General features: G+C 41.5%; 3 protein-coding genes across 4 annotated transcripts; 1 reads left to right on the top strand and 2 right to left on the bottom strand.

Moving 5' to 3' along the window:
• Window positions 1-415: 415 nt before the first annotated feature.
• LOC102704635 (phosphoribosylglycinamide formyltransferase, chloroplastic) lies at window positions 416-3,576 on the bottom strand. 2 transcript variants are annotated; one of them, XM_015840234.2, is made up of 5 exons: window positions 3,187-3,576; window positions 2,943-3,054; window positions 2,279-2,455; window positions 1,951-2,077; window positions 416-1,674 (listed from the first exon to the last, which is right to left on the bottom strand). In XM_015840234.2, the coding sequence occupies exons 1-5, from the start codon at window positions 3,512-3,514 to the stop codon at window positions 1,570-1,572; spliced, it is 849 nt and encodes a 282-aa protein (XP_015695720.1). In that variant the 5' UTR covers window positions 3,515-3,576; the 3' UTR covers window positions 416-1,569. The 2 variants fall into 2 exon arrangements, with proteins under 2 accessions (XP_015695720.1, XP_006659555.1); XM_006659492.3 differs by having other exon boundaries at window positions 420-1,683; window positions 3,187-3,573.
• A 650-nt stretch (window positions 3,577-4,226) lies between these two features.
• Window positions 4,227-8,488, bottom strand: LOC102704355. The gene is made up of 10 exons (XM_006659491.3): window positions 8,298-8,488; window positions 7,742-7,988; window positions 7,427-7,639; window positions 6,500-6,580; window positions 6,333-6,419; window positions 6,143-6,238; window positions 5,977-6,030; window positions 4,835-5,884; window positions 4,713-4,752; window positions 4,227-4,627 (listed from the first exon to the last, which is right to left on the bottom strand). The coding sequence occupies exons 2-10, from the start codon at window positions 7,979-7,981 to the stop codon at window positions 4,479-4,481; spliced, it is 2,010 nt and encodes a 669-aa protein (XP_006659554.1). The 5' UTR covers window positions 7,982-7,988; window positions 8,298-8,488; the 3' UTR covers window positions 4,227-4,478.
• A 1,866-nt stretch (window positions 8,489-10,354) lies between these two features.
• On the top strand, window positions 10,355-22,722 carry LOC102703604 (heat shock protein 81-1). The gene is made up of 6 exons (XM_006659488.3): window positions 10,355-10,593; window positions 11,557-11,979; window positions 12,653-13,873; window positions 18,728-18,841; window positions 19,732-20,154; window positions 20,903-22,722. The coding sequence occupies exons 1-6, from the start codon at window positions 10,468-10,470 to the stop codon at window positions 22,451-22,453; spliced, it is 3,858 nt and encodes a 1,285-aa protein (XP_006659551.3). The 5' UTR covers window positions 10,355-10,467; the 3' UTR covers window positions 22,454-22,722.
• Window positions 22,723-22,904: the final 182 nt, after the last annotated feature.

Raw genomic sequence — 22,904 nt, 5'->3', positions numbered from 1 at the left:
TACGGAACGCAACTTGGTCGACATATTAGATCCTCAAGTCATGGAAGAAGGAGATGGAGAAGTCCAAGAAGTAGCTGCCCTAGCAGCAACTTGTATTAAACCGAAGGGAGATGACCGGCCTTGGTACAATGAGAGAAGTGGAGATGGCCCTTGAAAATCTGCAAGTTAAGAGGAAGCATGCTGCACTTGGTACAACATCAAACAGATATGGAGACCAAATTGCAGCTCATTATATGTCAGCCGGAGGAATCACCGACGAATCAACCAGACAATACACTATGGAGGAGGAAATATTGTCGTCTGCTACCTATCCTCGATAATGTTTATCTTCAGGTTAGATGTTACTGGCCTGAGAGGAAATCTCATCGTTTCTGGTTGTTTATCTCGACATCTGGCCCAAAAGTAATAAAATATAGTATTTATTGTCCCCCCCAATAAATTATTACAAGTTTTTGAGAGTATTCGAGCCGAACCACGTTTTCAGTGTCCGGCAGCTGATTAAGTAAATTTTACGTGTACCATAGCAAATTTAGCCAAATATAATTGCATGTATGAAAATAGAAGCAAAATTGCACAGTGAAATTCCCTGGTTTGCTTTAAGTCTATGGATCGATATTTTTGTTTCTCCATGCTTCATTATCCGGTTGGATGAGTGGTTTAATCAAGCTTGGTGTCGAGGGATACAAGGGACTGGAGCTGTCCATCACAGTGTCAGTCCAATAATGCAACGGAACAATGCAATGCATGGTGACGATTGACGAGACTCTGAATTGAATTAAAAAATGTAGGTATCCACAACCGCAACCTGCATACTCCTATATATGAAAGAAACGCAGCTTGAAGGTGCATTAACCACCCACCCGTCTTCCTCAGAACTTACAAACAAACTGAGAGGGGAGATGAATACAATAAACAACCTTGGTTGCTTCAAGCCCTCATCTAACAACCCAAACTCCATATATAAATGTAGTAACTAAGAAACAAAATGGAGGAAGACAGGGCAGGACCTTTCTGTCCGAGAGGGCTCTCTAAGAATGGCTGCCATTTGCACCATCCCCTTCTTCTTTCCCTCTCACATACTGAAATTTTTGCAAGAAAACATTCAACATCTCAAAGAAAACTTCGGTTGGGTTAAAATATTAACATGTCAGACGAAACAAGGATGGAAGATGTGGGAAGCATGGTAATCAGATCACACATTGAAAACTTGTATGATCTGACCAGGTTTCTTACCCCATCTGATTGACTTGGCTTCAGCAATTTACAACAATTGCACGACAAAAGGGTATAATGGAACCCCCAAACTTGGTACATGCAACAACCAGTACCGTTCCACAAGTCATACCATCAAACATCTAAGTTACTAAAGTAAGTCATGTCATTGTTGAAGCAAAGCCACACAACGAGCAGTGAGTTCAATGGCACAAGATATTTGGTTTCAGTAACAAGCACCAGACATGTTAGTTCTCTCAATTAGTACGAATGAACTTCATGCCTTGGGGAAAAATGGCAGTCATTCTAGCAGCTCATCATGAGTGCGTGCTCCATAGCAAGTAGAGTACCATGAGTTTAAGTGTACTCTTCAGTGTTTGTCTGGCTTCTCATAAGTGGGACGCCATCTTCTCTCCATACAATTCGATCCTCACATAAGGCAGCAACTGCCTCAACATAAACCTGGTGCTCCTAAAAAATAAAGTTAATAAACCAGTTAAAAACAAATAGCACAAGTTAGAGCTAAATGGAGATGTCGTAGCAATGTGCTACTTCCGTTCCATAATATAAGACTTTTTAGCATTGTTTAGATTCAAATGAATCCTAATGCATCTAGACATATGTATAAACAATATACATTGATCAATAGATAAATCTAGGCATAGCCAAAACGATTTACAACATATGAAATGATGGGAGTATTATCTAAGGAATCTCAACTGGACATAATTATGTTACCTCATGAAGCACTCTTGCAGCCAATTGCTCTGGAGTATCATTGGCTAGCACAGGCACGACCCTTTGGGCTAAAATCCTTCCTGTATCAAAGTGCTCATCCACAAAGTGCACGGTTGGACCCGAGTACCTGTGTATAATTGTCAATTAATGTACAAACAAAGATCATTCACCAATTAAGTTGTACTCAAGATTTAAATTCTTTCTACTATGTGAAGTATCAGCTTGAGTTAACTGCTAAAGTATTTCTTTCCATGGAAGTAGCATTGGGTAGATAGGCAAACTCCATGCACAACAGTTACTGGTGGATGATGGATAAATTTTGAAGTACCTAGCTCCTGATGTGATGACTGCTTTATGCACCTTCATACCATAATAACCCTTGCCTCCAAATGCCGGGAGTAGTGAAGGATGAATATTCAAAATGGATTTTGGATATGCTTGAACCAGCTCAACCGGTATAAGCTTCAGGTAACCAGCAAGTAGAATGAAGTCTACCCTGAGTTCCCTGTTTCATAGGAGAAATAAGGATAAGCTAAGAATCTTGAGATCTATTGCTTGTAAGTAAAAACTTTCCACAACAGACATGACAGTCTTATAGAAGAGGATGAGTGAATTCAGAACTACAAACACATAGTAAAACATGCACAGGCTTTGGGTGAAACACACATGATGGATCACACATACTAGGCGGTTTGATTCGTCAAACCAAACAGACCAGAAGTAAACACTTAAAACTTCGATGTAGTTATCAATTCATCTTCATTGACAGTTTCAAAAAAATGGTTTGTGAGTCAGGCAAATGTATTAGAAAAAAAATCAGCACAAACATGCATGCAATTGATTGATAGCAAGTGTAAAAACTGAAAAAATCTCAAATGCTGCCTTTTGTCAACCAAGTTATATGCAAAGTCACTTATTTACCACCTAATAGATCAATTATAAGGTTCCAGAATTGAATGCATAAGACTGAAGATGAAGTAAGCGCAAGCAACCTCAGAGATTTCAGCAGCTCATCAGTAGATACCCCCTCCGGCACCGATTTCGACTTCGGGAACACAATAACCGGTATGCCATTGCCCCTCGCATGCTCGGCTCCTCCACAGCCTGCAATATTCCACTGACACATCAAAATCCCCAATAATTTTCAACATATTCACAGTTATCACAACCTTTCCCAGCAATTTCGCCCACATCGCAACCCAAAGAGCTGAAGGAAGCAAGCACCGTCATCGTCACCTGGTTTATCGGTAACCAGCGCAACCACATCGCCGTTCACCTCCCCACCCAAAGCGGCCTCGTGGATCGCCCGGAAGTTGGAGCCCCCGCCGGACACGAACACCGCGAGCCTCTTCCTCTCCACCCCAACGCTCCCAGCCTCACCCCGCTTCGCCGCCCCCGCCACGTAAGCGCGGGCATCCGGAAGGGGCAACCGCATGCAGCGGACAGCGCGGGGTTGCGGCTGGGAGACGAAGCCTACTCGTGCGCTTCGCCGCTGCCGCTCCTGCTGCTGCTTAGGCATCGAGCAGCGCAGGCCGGCGCCTGTCGATGCGACGGCCGCCTCCATCGCGAGAATCCCCGGCGTCGCCTCTGCAGTGGCGCGCGACGACGCGAAGGGGCGGGGCAGTAGGGCACTAACAACCAACCCGAGGGGAGTACCGGATGCTTGGGCCGGAGCAACCCTAGCGGCTAGCATATGGGCCTCTGGTCCGTACGTTTTCACCCCTAATTAATCGTAATTCTCTCGTTTTTCACTGCACTTATCTTGAACTGTTCAACAGTATATTTTTTAAAAATTTTCTATAAAAAATTTACTTTAAAGATCATATTAATTTATTTTATAATTTTTATAACTAATAATTAATTAATTATGTACTAATTTTTTAGATATTTATACCTCAGCTGAACGGCCATGTTTAAAGCCCAAACAAGTCTAAACCCCTGGATTTTGCCTGAGATTGCGAAAGCCCAATACACCACAAAATACAAAATTAAGATTTGATTTTCAACTTCACTTCCCACGTGATACCTTGTGGTAAAATTTGCAACCTCATCTTTCTGCCTCTGCTTATGCTTATAAGCTAAAATTACGTTTAAGATTGATTTTGATTTTTTTTGTAAAGATGACGTTAGCCCCCCTTGGTTTTACGTTTCAGTTACAATTGACATGTTTGTGAATTGTGATGACAATAATGAATTGCCCCTCGGAACTTAACTCGTCGAGATGGTTAGCATTTGTGAGCATCTGGAACCAAATTCTATCAGACTCCAGCCAAGGGAATACGTGCATTTGTCAGCTAATTTATTTATCTGCAATACGTATAATTTGATTTAAATTCAGGAAGTCCGGACCATTTGGTGTTTACATGTAGTACAGACCATTTGACAGGCAGTACAGACCATTTGTTGTTTACATGTACAAGAACTACATCAGCTGCCTAGAGCAGCATACGAGCCTACCCACAACAGTAATAGAAACTAATGATTTACAGCTATAGAAATACAATGGGAGATTACTTGGTGAACGATTGTCAGGCCATGGAAACTTCAAGAGAGGACTTTGCGAGCCACAGCAAGCCAGGATCGTTCCTTTTCAATACCAAGTAAGTCTCTTGACGGCCAATCTCATCTGAGACGACATCCTCACAAAAACCAATCAATTCAAGAACCTCCATGGCAGCTGGTTTGGGAAGAAGAAATGGGGCAGTTAGTTTACAGTAGATTTTCAAGACTTAAAAGGAGAGTTTGGGCGCAAAGAGATATACCTTTGTAGTTCGCCACACTCCTTTGGAACTGTGGATTGGACTATATATGTTGAAAATGAGGATTAGTATTTAGTGGATCGAAGGTAGAAATAATATAAGAGCATAAGAGCAGCCAAGCATACCTTACGCAGTCTTCTGTACTTAACATCATGTGGGTGTTCTATCACATTCTTGATAATCTTAAATAGTGTTTGAAGTGCGGAAGCAGCCTCTGCAGGTGTTGCTTGTGAACGAAGCATTTCAATGGCCTTCTGGAGGCGTGCACAGAGGACTGTCACTGGTTCTTCAATCCTTTGCAGCTCACTGATGTTTGAATCGCCAGTATGATCATCAGGATCAGGTTCGGACTTTGAAATTGTGGAGTTTTTGCTCTGTTCGGGCTCCACTTCCATCTTGTTTTCACATTCTTCCATAACAGCTTCATACCTACTTTCATCAGGCTTGTCAGTTCCCAGCCTTTTATTCAGAATAGGATTTGAGGAATCATCAGGATCAGGTTCAGACTTCAGAAGTGCAAAGTTGCTCCCCAATTCAGTCCCCATTTCCATCTTGTTTCCAGGTTCTGGAATAAATTTGCTAGTACCATTATCATCAGGATCAGGTTCTCCATTCTGCTTCCCATCAATCCTCAACTCCTGGTTAAGAATATCAACATTTGTCGAATCATCAGGATCAGGTTCTAGGTAACCAGCAGAGCTTTGCCGGTGAATATCATCAGGATCAGGCTCTGAGTGACCAATGGTATTTTGTTCTGTAAATGGTCTAGAAACCGAGGACCAAGATGCCCCAGTCCCCACATCCACGTTCATGTCATCATTATCATCTGGTTCTGGATCCACCTCGGCATTCCCCTGGACAAAATATTGACCAACACCATCCAGATTAGGCTCAAATGTTGTACCAGGCACAAGAATTTCCTTTCCAGATATAGTAACACTGTCTTTGGAACCCTCTAAATTTGCTGATGCATTCATTAAACGCTTATAAGCAGCAGCCCCAGACAACACACGAGCACTTGATAGGGAACTGGATCCTCCTCCAAGTTTGTGACCAACAACAGTGCTGTCTGGCTCCAGAACAAATTCATCCTCGTAAGAATCAAAGATTTTGCGGCCACTCAGCACATGACCTCTTGACTTGGTCCAGTCCAATGAAGCTGCTTCATCATTCAACTGAAAAAAAAATGAGTGCATTAAAGAACGGATTAGCTCAAACATAAAGGGACATTAACCAACCATGAAAGGATTGTATAGAAAAAAAATACCTGCTTATTAAGAGCAAAAAAATTTGCATCATGCTCAGAGTGCACCATGTGAGCCTGAAATCACCATATACAAGTGTAAGATATAATAGGCACAACTGCAGAGGACAAAAGGAAGATCTGCATAAGAAATCTCCGTTTCATGAATGCAGAAACCAAGAAGGCATACAAGTTCATGGAGTAGAGTTCTCTTGATACTTTCGTATTTTCTGAACCCTTTCAAGTCATCAGTTCGTAGGCGAAGGGATATTTCTTCTCCCATGTTCTGTGTGAATAATGAGGAAGACATGGTGATATAGCCTCAGAAATTATTGTGATAAGTATTTACATGTGTGAAGTGGTAAAAAGGTTATATTTACCGTATTGAAACCTAGGATGCATTTTGGACTGATCCCTACATATCCTATTGGTGCCATTTCAGTCATGATTCCCACTCGCCATCTATGCTGAAAAACCCAACGGGATAACTGTAAAATTATGAATGCGCACAAAATAAAAAATAGAATTTCTGCTTGAAGATTGCTACCTTGTTCATGATTGCGATTATGCCTGGGTCACATGCTAGCATGTGCATTCTTTTCAGAGCTTCTGAAGGTGGAGGATTCAACTGGCATCAAACAAAAGGCACGTAAGCAAAACTGCCAAACTGGATAGTTCAGGATGCAGTGATTACCCTATCCATTATCATACTCATTTCATTATAATTGTTATACTGAAGTCATGGTATGGAATGAGAAGGGGTTGATTATGAAATTGAAAAACAAAATTAGCACACCGCACTGTTTAACTTTGTATTTTCTTACATTTTAAACAGAAACCAATTGCAAACTGCACACTCACCCAATTCTTTCAAACTATTTAATCCAAAACTCATAGCACGTACTGGGAAACAGTTTTTAGCACACGGGTGTATGTACACCCGTGTGCTTGTATGCCATCTAAATAGTCATCAAAAAATATAAAAAAAATTGATAAGAGAGATTAATATGAGTTATTTCACTTCACAAACATGCAAGTTTAAATTCAACTTCTACAAGTTATAGCAAAAAAAACAAACAAAACTGAAACTAAGTATACACATATGCATAATTGTTTTGTTATTTTTGCTACAACTTGTAGAAGTTAAATTTAAACTTGCATGTTGGTGGAGTGATATAACTCATATCAAACTATCTTGTCAATTTTTCTCATATTTTTTGATGACTATTTAGATGACATGCAAGCAACGGGTATATATACACCACGTGCTAAAAAACTTCTTCCGCACATACTGTTCAAATGAACCAATTTATGGGAAAAGGTGCACCCTAATTCAAGCAAGAAATTCTAATAGGTTTTATAATAATCCATAAGGAGGCAAATGGTATATGTGGAATATGAAAAGGAGTCGGTTGGCATGCCTACATGAATTCAGAAAGCACGTGTCGCCGTGCGGGAATAGGGGCTAACTAACCTCAATCCCAGGTAAGTGAAGTGTCCGAAAATCACAGAATATGTATTGGCCCTGTGGAAGTTTGAGTGAAAGCTGGGGCCTGCCTGATGATCGTTGCCTCAACCTTTGTTCTTCCTCATCAAAACCTATTACCCGTAGATCTGGCCTTTTGCCATTGTCAGATACTTCCTCAATTTCATCATTAAAAACACCCATCATTCTAATAGGTTTTCCCTGTAGCAAACAAATTATTGAATATAATTATTCCATTTTCCATCATAATATCCATTAACAAAGCAACATATTGGTGGCGAGTGCAACTCATGTGCATCTTACATCACTAATAGCAGCTTCTTTCAATGTTAAGACTGAATGAGGGTCTGAAAACGGTGTGATCAGCTTGGAGCCTTTGTTTGTAGATTGCGGAACAATAAGCTTCAACGTCTCTGGGTTAACACTGGTCAAATCCTGTAAAAGTTGCCCGAATTCTTTCACCGTACAGCTTGGGTCTGCATCAACATCGAGTTGTCTGCCTCTCCAAGTAACTGAAATCCGAGCTATTCTCCTCTCTTCCATCTTATTCCTAGCAAGAAAACGCACACGCTATTCTATCAGACTAATTTCATAGTATGATGTTCTACCGACACCAACCATAGTGTCAACCCAAAAATTTAGCTATGAAAGCATAAGCAGGATCACTGCATCAGCAGGGGCGGCTAAACCCATAATTATATTTTTCTGTGCTGCTGGTAGTAACACTGCACCACCGCGTCAAACAAATCCACAAGAAACTAGACGCGTACTTAGAGGAAAATAAATCAATCAAAGCCCCCGGATGGGGCAGCTTAAGGGGGGGGGGGAGAAGGGATACGAGAGAGGAACTGATTAATACCTTCAAATCGATTCGAACAGAGTAGGGGCAGGTGGAAGAGAGAGGGGGGGGGGGGCGACTGTGGGTGCTCACGCGCAGACGCAGCCGAGCCGGGCCGGTACGGTCGGGTGGAGGAGGAAGAAGAAGGGATCGTCGGCGAGGCGCGGTGGGTGGAGGCGGCTGGCTGGCTGGCCCCTCGAGAGGGGAGGGGAAATTTTGCGGAGGCGAGCGAACGGAATGTTCCAGATCAACGGCCGGGCGCGGCCTGGCGCGCGGTGGGACGGAACGTGGGGCGTTTGCGTGGGTGGGAACGGAAATGGGGGCTTCGTTTATAAACGCTGTTCATCTCTGGGAGATTCCGTCATGGCTGACGGTCCGCGTTCCGCTTGTGCTAAATTTTGAAATTTTAAAAGAGTTGTTTTTTTAAGTAGTTCGGTGGTTTTTTATTGTATAAGGTTTGTTTTTAATTGTCATGAGAGATTATATAAAAAATTGCATATACTGGTGTTTAATTGTCTAAGATTTATATAGGTTCATATACATAGGACTTGATATTACAATAGATCAAGCATCAAAGTTGGTCACATCTTGGATTCATCTTCTTCTTAATTGTATCATTTACAAAGTTACTTGTACTGTGAATAAATCGTTCCGAGATATGCTAGTATTTTTTTCTTAACATTTATTCTGACAATTCACGAAGATTTTCATATTAACTACTCATAGAGTAATGACGTTGGTGAGTGCCATTTCTTATTCTATTCATAAATTATTTTAAATTTACAAATATGTTGTTTTACATTTTCCTCCAAAACCCAAACAATCACCTCTATGTTTTTTTTGTCTCGTCTCTTCGTGTTGTGTTCCATAGTTGTGATTTTTTTGGATGATTTAATTGTAAGCCAGATGAATTATTGAAATGGATATGTGAACATTGTAGCAAATAGCAATTATGTCCTACTTCCGTCGGTCTTAAGATACTAATTCTTCTTTCCCCACCGATATATCTCAATTAATCATAACACTTTTTTATTTAATTTCTTATAACTTTCTCGTCTTCTCAATCACTAGTTGTTATTTCTCGCATCAATTTTAATTTTCCAAAAAAAATTGAAATGGAGGTTAAAAAGTTGTTTGGCTGATTGGCTCAGTATTTTGATATCAGCAGTTTGGTTAGGCTCGAGATTGTTTCGCACCATGAAGTTGGCATTGGTTTTCTTTTTCTAACCAACCAACCTTTAAGTCTGCTTCCACAACCATTCCAAAACTTTCTCCTAATAGCTTGCAAACCCGATGCAATCCATATTCTGACTATTTTAGGAACATAGCCTAGGAAAGTATTCTGCAGGCTACAACAAAAAATACATACACTAATAATGATGATGATAGAATTAATATAACGCCCTTATTTTTTCCTTTGCTTAAGCTTATGTCCCAAGAGATAAAATTTCAATATTAAAATTGGAGTGTGATTTTTTTAACAAAAAATATTTTTTATATTGACTTTACCTCGCTAAGAATACACGTATATAAATTTATTCATAAACTATATTTTTTCAATCACCCATAAGTTCTCGTATCTAGGTCAATCTCAATACATGTTTCATTAGGATGTTATGCATATTAAATAGGGTGTCATATCAGTAAAATTATTGACTTGACATAGTTATTAAATAAGAGAGTTTCATGATATGAAAGAGGAGTTTCATCCATATAAAACTCATCTGATTCGGTTACCTAGTTTACAGTCTTGGTAACTATATCATAAAATACTAGTCTAAACACTAACTGACAAATCGTGATTAAGTTATGCTATTACTATAGTATACTTATTATACTCTCATCATCACACATAGACCACGGTGACGATGGTCTCCCCAATTTAAACCGACGCCAACATCCAGAACCTTCCGAAACAGAAAAAAAAATCATGGCTAGGACCGAATCAACCGACTGACCTGTGGGCCCGACGATTCGTCAAGTCTCCTTCCGCTCCCAACTCGCCCGCTTCGAGCCCCTGGTAGAACGTTCGAGAACCTCATCTTCCCGTTATAAATCGCTGGCCCCATTTCTCTCCTCCCCATCCATCGTTTCCATTCCAACCCGCACGCGAGGTCCTAAAGCCCTAACCCTAGCCGCCTCTCTAGCTCCTCGTCTTCGGGCCGGCGCTGCTTCGTCGTCGTCGTCGTCGATGGCCTCGGAGACGGAGACGTTCGCCTTCCAGGCGGAGATCAACCAGCTGCTCTCGCTCATCATCAACACCTTCTACTCCAACAAGGAGATCTTCCTCCGCGAGCTCATCTCCAACTCCTCCGATGTAAGTTGTCGCTGCCCCCCCCCCCCTCACTCTCTCCCTCTCTCTTTCTCTCTCTCTCTCGCGCGCGCTGTTTGGTTGCGCCCGTTGTTTGTTTCGTTTACTGATGATCCAGATCTAGATCCGCCGCGCCCGCGTGAAGCCGATTGGGCGGATTAGTTGATCGGTTTGCGGGAGACATGTAGAACCTTGTGTGTGTTGGGTTGCTGGTTACTCATATGTCAATTCAATCCCTAGCATATATCTGCGATGTTGTGTTCTATTTCGGCACTAATTTCTTCCCGGGGATCACACACAGTCCTGAATTTTGCTAGTGTGTATGTGGATCATGAACGGTCGTTGGTTTTGTTAGTGTATTAATGTGTGGATCATTTCGCAATCCTGAATTTTGTTGCAAGGTCGCATTTGAAAAATCTCCCATGCTTTGAGAGCTAACAAGAATCTTGTAAACAAGAATGCCAACGTAGACTGCATTATTTGTCATTTGTTTTGCTAAATGTCTTGCGGGATAAATAGTTTGTGATTGTTCTTAAAAAGTCGCATCTGAAAAATCTTCCATGAGGCGCCGACTAGATTGTTCTGCTAACTATCTTACTGCATTAACTCTGGCTCAACTAGTTATCTTATCCTAAATTGTTGGAGTTATAATCTTAAATTGACGGGAAGGATTGACCATGTACTATGACAACAAACCCCGGCTATTGTCATGCAGCCAGTGTTTTATTTTGCTGTTTCATTGTTAAAATTATTCCTAGCAGTTACGCAAAACATTAGAATAATATTTTGTAGAGTTTTTTCGTTTGTTGTTAAAATTGTCTTAATGCAAGAGGATGAGGGCATATCTATACTTTTGACTGTGTATTTGTCATTATTAATTTTGTGTAGGATTGCAAAATTGAATTTCCAGTAGCTTTCATACAAAACTGAGCGCTGAATCTGAATCGTGTGCTTTGATGTGTACTGCAGGCGTTGGATAAGATCAGGTTCGAGAGCTTGACGGACAAGAGCAAGCTGGATGCTCAGCCAGAGCTGTTCATCCATATTGTCCCTGACAAGGCCTCCAACACTCTCTCGATCATCGACAGTGGTATTGGTATGACCAAGTCAGACCTTGTGAACAACCTGGGTACCATTGCCAGGTCAGGGACCAAGGAGTTCATGGAGGCACTGGCCGCTGGTGCTGATGTGTCCATGATTGGTCAGTTCGGTGTCGGATTCTACTCTGCCTACCTTGTTGCCGAGAGGGTAGTTGTCACCACCAAGCACAACGATGACGAGCAGTACGTGTGGGAGTCTCAGGCTGGTGGGTCATTCACTGTCACACGTGACACATCTGGGGAGCAGCTTGGCAGGGGTACTAAGATCACCCTCTATCTCAAGGATGACCAGGTACTGACAGGAACTCCTCAAATTCTTTGTCCGTTGGTGCTGCTTGCCTTGTTGGATGTATTCATTATTCTTAAGTGTGCCTAGCCAATGATATATCGCCTAGTAATCTCTGCTTATAGGTTGATTAATGTTGATACTCGTTTCTTAGTCATTTGTGAAGTAGAACGTGATGGTTTGTCACATGTTTCACCGTAGGCTTACTTGATTTAGATGCTTAACTTGTCTGTTTATGCCTTTATGTCCCTGTAGAAGCATTGGTTAATTGACTGATCAGAATTAGCGTATTGGAATAAACATTTTTATTCATGTATTGATCAGAATTACCTCTTGGATTTTATACACCGTTAAAAATTGTGATAACCTATTTACATGCCTTAACTTTTATTTTGAATTATTGATGTGATTTGATTACTGTTCTGCGTAATGCATGTTAAATATAATTAGAACCACACTCATGAGATGTATTCGAGTTCTATTAACTGGCTTACTGGCTTATTGTTGAACTCCTAGTAGGCTGAATGATGGTTTGCATCTGAGTTTAATTGCGCGCTGTGAACTTGCTAGGATCACCTAATCTTTTTCGGTCGAGCTTTAATTGAACTATGAAATGTGCATAATGTCCTGGCTCAAATGTAATCATTTTGTTATTGACGTACTCTAATGTTTCATGCAGTTGGAGTACCTTGAAGAGCGCCGCCTCAAGGACCTGATCAAGAAGCACTCTGAGTTTATCAGCTACCCCATCTCTCTGTGGACAGAGAAGACCACTGAAAAGGAAATTTCTGATGATGAAGATGAGGAAGAGAAAAAGGATGCCGAGGAGGGCAAGGTTGAGGATGTTGATGAAGAGAAGGAAGAAAAGGAGAAGAAAAAGAAGAAGATCAAGGAGGTTTCTCATGAGTGGAACTTGGTCAACAAGCAGAAGCCTATCTGGATGAGGAAGCCTGAGGAGATAACCAAGGAGGAGTATGCTGCTTTCTACAAGTCCCTGACAAACGACTGGGAAGAGCACCTTGCTGTGAAGCACTTCTCTGTGGAGGGTCAGCTGGAGTTCAAAGCTATTCTCTTTGTTCCCAAGAGGGCACCATTTGACCTCTTCGATACAAGGAAGAAGCTGAACAACATCAAGCTCTACGTCCGTCGTGTCTTCATCATGGACAACTGCGAGGAGCTGATCCCTGAGTGGCTGAGCTTTGTAAAGGGCATTGTTGACTCTGAGGACCTTCCCCTCAACATCTCCCGTGAGATGCTTCAGCAGAACAAGATTCTCAAGGTCATTCGTAAGAACCTTGTGAAGAAGTGCGTTGAGCTCTTCTTTGAGATTGCTGAGAACAAGGAGGACTACAACAAGTTCTATGAAGCGTTCTCCAAGAACCTCAAGCTTGGTATCCACGAGGACTCCACCAACAGAAACAAGATTGCTGAGCTCCTGAGGTACCACTCCACCAAGAGCGGTGATGAGCTGACCAGCCTGAAGGACTACGTGACCAGGATGAAGGAAGGCCAGAGTGACATATACTACATCACTGGTGAGAGCAAGAAGGCCGTGGAGAACTCCCCCTTCCTGGAGAAGCTGAAGAAGAAGGGTTATGAGGTCCTGTATATGGTTGATGCTATTGATGAGTATGCCGTCGGCCAGCTGAAGGAGTTTGAGGGCAAGAAGCTCGTCTCCGCCACCAAGGAGGGCCTGAAGCTTGATGAGAGCGAAGACGAGAAGAAGAGGAAGGAGGAGCTCAAGGAGAAGTTCGAGGGGCTCTGCAAGGTCATCAAGGAGGTGCTCGGCGACAAGGTCGAGAAGGTGGTGGTCTCCGACCGTGTGGTGGACTCCCCGTGCTGCCTCGTCACCGGCGAATACGGCTGGACGGCCAACATGGAGAGGATCATGAAAGCCCAGGCGCTGAGGGACTCGAGCATGGCAGGGTACATGTCTAGCAAGAAGACAATGGAGATCAACCCGGAGAACGCCATCATGGAGGAACTCCGCAAGCGCGCCGATGCCGACAAGAACGACAAGTCCGTCAAGGACCTCGTCATGCTCCTCTTCGAGACGGCCCTCCTCACCTCCGGCTTCAGCCTCGACGACCCCAATACCTTCGGCAGCAGGATCCACCGCATGCTCAAGCTTGGCCTGAGCATCGATGAGGAAGAGACGGCGGAGGCGGACACCGACATGCCACCTCTCGAGGACGACGCCGGCGAGAGCAAGATGGAGGAGGTCGACTAAGCGCCCGTTTTTTCTTTCTCGTCAATTCCCTCGCAGCGAAAGTTCCATGGAGATAGCTTATCTGGTCAGAGTGTTTTGAACCTCGCCTTGTTGGTCGGTTTATTTTTGTGCGATTAACTTTACCTAGCCTGTAATGCATGGATCCAAGTATGTGCAATGGGTTCTTGAACTGCGTACGTTAATTGTTGCTCCTATGATATTACATTAGTACCGTCCTAATTTCATCTTGCCATTATTTCTCTGCATGCAGAGATTTTTCTGCCTCAGTTCTTTTTCTCGAACTGGCTTATTGCAATTCCCAAGTAGGATTGTGTTACATGTAAATAAGGCCGGACAACAAGCCGGTTTGGCTTGGCTCGGTCTAACTTGTTGCTTGGTTTGGCTCGTTATTGTAACGAGTTAGATTTGGCTCGTTATTGTAACGAATTAAAAACCTATCGGTTTGACTCGTTATAAAGCTCGAGCTGGCTCGTGAGCATTTATGTTAACCTAAATAAATTTTTATAGGTTAAACAAGAAAATTTTTATTTTAAACCTGCAATGCATATGAAATTGTATTTATGTATTAAGGTTTGAACCAACAAATTATGGTGAATTACTGTAATCTTGTGTCTTTTGTTCTAGCCAACAAATTATGGTGAACTGTGTCTTTGTTCAACTTGTTAAGACTCACGAGCCAGCTTAGCTGCCTCGTTCGTTATCTCTTTTGTTAGAAAAATAAAACGAGTCTGAGTCGGGACAAGCTTTCTGTCTACATGCAAACCTGTGTGCAGTGACGTCCGGAAAGGTTCGATGAACTTTAGTTATCTCAGAATGCTGATATAATTAATCTTCTACATTAGGGCCTGGTTTGGCATATAGCTTAGCTTGCAACTTCAGCTTACTTGGGCCTGTGTTAAATATTTTTTTTCCTTGACTCCGTCCGACTGAGCTAGCACTATTTTACTACCATGAGCTAATGATTATCTAATGCCATTCCCCATGGTTTATAAGCATTAATAAACACTCACCACTCCTATTGCTAAGGACCGTAACACAATTTCAGATATTGGAAAATGCTATGCATACGATCATTTGGTACGATCAAACGCAACGGTCCATAGAAGAGAAATGTAATGACACTCATGAGCCCTAAAAGTCTAATTAGAAGAGAATTAATTACTTGCATGCAAACCGATCCAAACTGAAACTGAGAGATCCAGAGAAGGTATACTAGTAACGAAGAATTGTTACCGTAGTATCATCCTTTATCTTCCTGACAACGACAGTATCAAAAAATTGTCTGCCGCCGCTATCTTTGATGTGTTCTTTCCGTTGATAAAAGATTTTCTAGTTTTTAATAGCTATTTAATAGTATAAATGATAAAATTAACTGCTATAAAATTAAAAATCTACTTAGCAAAGATGAAATAATGAACTCTCTATATACATTACTTTTGTAAAAATTACAAATCATTTATTACTTCGAGAAACATACGCGTACGAACCGAGAAATAATATGATTAAAAGAACAACTCTAGAGTCCATACTCTCAACTTTGGGCAACATAAAGTTATGTCTACTACCTTCATTTTATGACGTAATAAAATATAACTTCATATAGATCCATATAAATACTAATGAATCTATACATATATACGAACAATATATATTAGTCAATAGATGAATTTAGATATAATTGAAAAGTCTTCCAATATGAAATATATGGTGTGTATCATTAAAACATAAATTTCTCAATTGTTTGTGATCACTTATTGTTAAAACACATGTTTTCTTAATTAATCTTTTAGTTCTCCCTCCTTCGCCACATTGGACAGACACTACCTTACCCCATGTTTCACTTCTCAAAGTGGTAACTCTGTATGATGATCAAGATACTAGTACGTTCACATATTGCATTTTTCACCTGAGTTTATCCATAGCTTAAGTGTTTAACCATTTCGTTTGGATCGACTTAATCTGAATGCAAAGCAGATGAATGGCCAATGAGACCTGGAGAGCCATAGACCATACAGACAATTGACAGGAGAGAGGAGAAGTGACCAGCTTCATTTTGGAGGAGTTAAACAACAGTTTCACCACTACTAGGTCAACGTCTGGGATGACCGACAAGGCGACACCAAAAGCACTAGCATATCTATATGGTGCTGTTTAGTCCTAGAAAGTATTCCCTAAAACATCATATTGAATTTTTAATACCCGATGAAATATTAAATATACATGAACATTAAAACTAATTACACAGTTATAGGAGAAATCGTGAGACAAATTATTTGAGCCTAATTACTACGTGATTAGTCATAAGTGCTACAGTAACCTAATTGTGCTAATGACGAATTAATTAGCTCAAAAGTTTCGTCTCGCAGTTTCTTGACAGAATTTGTAATTTATTTTATAATTAGATTACGTTTAATACTTTAAATATATGTCCGTATATCTGATATGTTTTTACAAAAATATTTTACAATCTAAACAAGGCCTAACAAAATACAGCCAAAAAACACCATTCTGTAAAGCATAATTCCTCTCAGAACAAGCTTGGCATCTTTTTGTCTTCTGTGTCCTCGTTTCTTGCGGTTAGCCCTTTCAGCCTGGTCCCCTGGGGACTCCGGGACTGATTCCCCGTAGCCTTGCCAAACAGTGAAGCAAAGCATAATTCTCCTGCCATTTTTTTTTTCTTTTGCGTTTGTGTAATTGCTGCATGTTCACGATCATGAGTATTTTCTCCGTTTCAAGTTATAATACTTTTTAAGTAATGAGTTTGACACAAATACAAAACATATATATTGATATAATATAGATTAATTTAGACAAACCAAAAAAATCGTATAATATGGATCAAAATACAAAAAATATATATTGATATATATATAGATTAATTTAGACAAACCAAGAAAATCGTATAATATGGATCAAAATAAGCAGATACTAATAGTACTCCAGTATATAAAATCGAGGTTTTGTTCATGGATTGAATTGATATACCACACCTGCATTCTGGTCTCGAGGTTGCATGTGTTCCCGCGTGTTGTTGCATTGATCCGATATGTGTGACAACTGACGATAGTTTGCTCAGAATTACGAGGACTTGTTTAGATTGCAAAAAAATTTTGCAAAAAAATCACATCAAGTTTTTGACACATATTTAAATTATTAAACGTAATCTAATTACAAAATAAATTTTAGATTCCACCTGGAAACCGCGAGACGAATCTTTTGAGTCTAATTAATCCGTCATTAACACATGTTGGTTACTGTAGCACTTATAGCTAATCACGTCCTAATTATGCTCAAAGATTTGTCTCACGATTTTCCCCATAGCTGTGTAAATATTTTTAATGTTCATATATATTTAATGATTCATTTAAGTGTTCAAAGATTTAATGTGATATTTTTAGAAAAAAATTTTGGAACTAAACATGTCCTGAACATTTTGGACTTGTACTATGTTTTTCTGTCTAGTCTCTTCGTGTCGTGTTCCATCTCACTAAATTTCTTTTTGGTCCATTCAATTGTAAGCCGTATTAGTTATTGAAATAGAGCTGTTATGCCGTGCTCTAGTATTCAGATTTGTTATACAATTCTACCATTCTACCTCAATTGATCATAATGCTCTTCTATTCAAATTTTTTACATTATCTCTTATCTCAATCATCAACCACGGTCATTTCTCACACCAATCTTAATTTCTTAGCAAAAGTATTTTTGAGATGAACGTAAAAAAATGTTTGGCTAATTTCCTTAGTAATTCGACTTCACGCAGTTTAGGGCCGGTTTAGTTTCTAATTTTTTCTCCGAAACATCACATCAAATTTTTAGACATATAAATAGAGCATTAACCATAAATGACAAAAAAACTAATTGTACAATTAAAGAAAATCATAAGACGAATCTTTTAAGCCTAAATAGTATATAATTAGACATAAATGCTATAGTAACGCCATAACGCCATATGGTAATAATGAATTAATTAGGCTCAAAAGATTTATCTCGCGGTGTTCAGGCAATGCAATTCGCTTTTTCATTCGTGTCTAAAACCATCTTCTAACATTCGATTAAACATCTGACGTAACATTAAAAAATCTCTATTGACCAACTAAATACTCCCCTTGTTTACGCTCATCGTCAGTTTCGCATGATGGAGTCGGACCTTAAGACTACTTCCTGCTTCTAGAACCTACTTGCAAATCTGATCGGTTACGTTGACTATTTCAAACTTTGTCCAAATAACCTGCAAACCCGAGCATCCAGAACCTTCCAAAACAGAAAATAGGGCCGAACCAACTGACTGACCTGTGGGCCCGACGACTCATCAAGTCTCCCATGCGCTCCCACCTCCCCCGCTTCGAGCCCCTGGTAGAACGTTCGAGAACCCCATCTCCCCGATATAAATCACCGGCTCCCATTCCTCTCGTCCTCTCCGCACGCGAGCTCCCCTAAAGCCCTAACCCTAGCCGCCTTCTCCAGCTCCCCTCCTCGTCTTCGGCCGCCGCTGATTCGCCGTCGTCGTCGATGGCCTCGGAGACGGAGACGTTCGCCTTCCAGGCGGAGATCAACCAGCTGCTCTCGCTCATCATCAACACCTTCTACTCCAACAAGGAGATCTTCCTCCGTGAGCTCATCTCCAACTCCTCCGATGTAAGTTCTCGCTCTCTTTTGGTTGCGCCCGTTGTTTGTTTCGTTTACTGATGATCCAGATCTAAGCGCCCGCGTGAAGCCGATTGGGCGGATTAGTTGATCGGTTTGTGGGAGACATGTAGAACCTTGTGTGTGTTGGGTTGCTGGTCACACATATGTCATGTCAATCCTAGCATATTACTGCGATGTTGCGTTCCATTAATTTCTTCCTGGGGTTAATCCGTGGATCACGCACACTCCTGATTTTGCTAGTGTGTTTAATATGTGGATAATGCACGGTCGTTAGTTTTGTTAGTGTATTATGTGTGGATCATTTCGCAATCCTGAATTTTGTTGCAAGGTCGCATTTGAAAAATCTCCCATGCTTTGAGCGCTAACTAGAGTGTTGTAAACTAGAATGTCAACGTAGACTGCATTACTTGTCATTTGTTTTGCTAAATGTCTTGCGGGATAAATAGTTTGTGATTGTTCTAAAAAAGTTGCATCTGAAAAATCTTCCACCAGGTTCTGAATATTTTTTTTTCTACTAGCTATCTTACTCCATTAACTCTGGCTCAACTAGTTGTCATACCCTAAATTGTTATCTTATCTTATAATCTTAAATTGATGGGAGGGATTGAGTTTGACCATATACTATGACAACAAACCCCCGCCATTGTCATGCAGCCAGTGTTTTGTTTTGCTGATTCGTTGTTAAAATTATTCCTAGCATCTTGCAATACTTTAGAACAATATTTTTGGTGCTAAAATTGTCTTAATGCAAGAGGATGATGATATATCTGTACTTTTGGAAGGGTTTATGGCATTATTAAATTTCTATAGGTTTGCATATTTGAGTTTCCAGCAGCTTTCATACAAAACTGAGCGCTGAATCTGAATGTGCCCTGCAGGCGTTGGATAAGATCAGGTTTGAGAGTTTGACGGACAAGAGCAAGCTGGATGCTCAGCCTGAGCTGTTCATCCATATTGTCCCTGACAAGGCCTCCAATACTCTCTCAATTATCGACAGTGGTATTGGTATGACCAAGTCGGATCTTGTGAACAACCTGGGTACCATCGCCAGGTCAGGGACCAAGGAGTTCATGGAGGCACTGGCCGCTGGTGCTGATGTGTCCATGATTGGTCAGTTCGGTGTTGGATTTTACTCTGCCTACCTTGTTGCCGAGAGGGTAGTTGTCACCACCAAGCACAACGATGACGAGCAGTACGTGTGGGAGTCTCAGGCTGGTGGGTCATTCACTGTCACACGTGACACATCTGGGGAGCAGCTTGGTAGGGGTACTAAGATGACCCTCTATCTCAAGGATGACCAGGTACTGACATGAACTCGTCAAAAAAAATTTCCGTTGGTGCTGCTTGGCTTGTTGGATCCATGCATAGTTCTTAAAGTGTGCCTAGTCATTGATATATCACCTAGTAATATCTGCTTATATGTATTATTGTTGATACTTGTTTCTTAGTCATTTGTGAAGTAGAACATGATGGCGTGTCACAAGTCTCACCATAGGTTTGCTTGACCTAGATGCTTAACTTGTCTGTTTATGACTTTAAATTGTCCTTACAGGAGCATTATTGAATTGATTGATCAGAATTAGTAAATTGGAATGAACATTTTTATTCATGTATATGTGTTCACTTTGGATTTTATACACTGCTAACATTGTGATAACCTATTGAGATGCCTTAACTTCTATTATGAATTATTGATGTGAAAACAAATTCATTGCTGTTCTGCATTATGCATGTTAAAAATAATTAGAACCAAACTCATGTGATGCACTCGTTCTATTAAGTGGCTTACTGGCTTATTGTTGAACTCCTTGTAGACTGAATGATCTGTGTTGTACTCTTCTAGTGGATTGAATGATGGTTTGCATCTGAGTTCAATTGTGCGCATGTTTGTGAACTAGAATTAGTAACAAGTACTATACTAGTGCTGTGAACTTGTAGGATCACCTGAACTTTTTCAGTCGAGCTTTAATTGAACTATGAAATGTGCATGATGTCCTGGCCCAAATGTGATCATTTTGTTATTGACATTTGCTCAAATGTTTCGTGCAGTTGGAGTACCTTGAAGAGCGCCGCCTCAAGGACCTGATCAAGAAGCACTCTGAGTTCATCAGCTACCCTATCTCTCTGTGGACTGAGAAGACCACTGAAAAGGAAATTTCTGATGATGAAGATGAGGAAGAGAAGAAGGATGCTGAGGAGGGCAAGGTTGAGGATGTTGACGAAGAGAAGGAAGAAAAGGAGAAGAAAAAGAAGAAGATCAAGGAGGTTTCTCATGAGTGGACCTTGGTGAACAAGCAGAAGCCTATCTGGATGAGGAAGCCTGAGGAGATCACCAAGGAGGAGTATGCTGCTTTCTACAAGTCCCTGACAAACGACTGGGAAGAGCACCTTGCTGTGAAGCACTTCTCTGTGGAGGGTCAGCTGGAGTTCAAAGCTATTCTCTTTGTTCCTAAGAGGGCACCGTTTGACCTCTTCGATACAAGGAAGAAGCTCAACAACATCAAGCTCTACGTACGCCGTGTCTTCATCATGGACAATTGTGAGGAGCTGATCCCTGAGTGGCTGAGCTTTGTGAAGGGCATTGTTGACTCCGAGGACCTTCCGCTCAACATCTCCCGTGAGATGCTTCAGCAGAACAAGATTCTCAAGGTCATTCGTAAGAACCTTGTGAAGAAGTGCGTTGAGCTCTTCTTTGAGATTGCTGAGAACAAGGAGGACTACAACAAGTTTTATGAAGCGTTCTCCAAGAACCTCAAGCTTGGTATCCACGAGGACTCCACCAACAGAAACAAGATTGCTGAGCTCCTGAGGTACCACTCCACTAAGAGCGGTGATGAGTTGACCAGCCTCAAGGACTACGTGACCAGGATGAAGGAGGGACAGAGTGACATTTACTACATCACCGGTGAGAGCAAGAAGGCCGTGGAGAACTCCCCCTTCCTGGAGAAGCTGAAGAAGAAGGGATACGAGGTCCTGTACATGGTTGATGCTATTGATGAGTATGCCGTCGGCCAGCTGAAGGAGTTTGAGGGCAAGAAGCTCGTCTCTGCCACCAAGGAGGGACTGAAGCTTGATGAGAGTGAAGACGAGAAGAAGAGGAAGGAGGAGCTCAAGGAGAAGTTCGAGGGGCTCTGCAAGGTCATTAAGGAGGTGCTCGGCGATAAGGTCGAGAAGGTGGTGGTCTCCGACCGTGTGGTGGACTCTCCGTGCTGCCTCGTCACCGGCGAGTACGGCTGGACGGCCAACATGGAGAGGATCATGAAGGCCCAGGCGCTGAGGGACTCGAGCATGGCAGGGTACATGTCTAGCAAGAAGACGATGGAGATCAACCCGGAGAACGCCATCATGGAGGAGCTACGCAAGCGCGCCGACGCCGACAAGAACGATAAGTCGGTCAAGGACCTCGTCATGCTCCTCTTCGAGACGGCCCTCCTCACCTCCGGCTTCAGCCTCGACGACCCCAACACCTTCGGCAGCAGGATCCACCGCATGCTCAAGCTCGGCCTGAGCATCGATGAAGACGAGACGGCGGAGGCCGACACCGACATGCCTCCTCTCGAGGACGACGCCGGCGAGAGCAAGATGGAGGAGGTCGACTAAGCGCCTGTTTTTTCTCTCGTTAATTCCCTCGCATCGACAGTACTCCATGGAGCTAGCTTATCTGGTTACACTGTTTTGAACCTCGCGTTGTTGGTCGGTTCTTTTTTTTGCGATTAACTCTACCAAGCCTGCAATGCATGGATTTAAGTATGTGCTATGGGTTCTTGAAATGCGTACGTTAATTGTTGCTACTATGATATTACATTAGTACCGTCCTGTTTTCGTCCAGTGAACAGGCTACATATATGCATACTCTGTATTTGTTTGGACCTTAAGGATTTATGTAGTTCATTCAAATTGAGAATGCTCTCTAGCTTTAAGATTCTAACCAATGATTTTTTAACCTCTTGGTTTCTTTGCAGTCTATATCTATTAAAAGATATTTTGAAAGTACTTTCTATTAGTGTTAATATAGTAAACCTGCGTGTGATCAGCCAAAGTACTAGCACTA

This window comes from Oryza brachyantha, chromosome 8 (assembly GCF_000231095.2).
Source record: "Oryza brachyantha chromosome 8, ObraRS2, whole genome shotgun sequence".
Classification (NCBI taxonomy): domain Eukaryota; kingdom Viridiplantae; phylum Streptophyta; class Magnoliopsida; order Poales; family Poaceae; genus Oryza; species Oryza brachyantha.
Note: the sequence above shows the minus strand (reverse complement) of the source record. Positions and strands in the feature narration are given on the sequence as shown.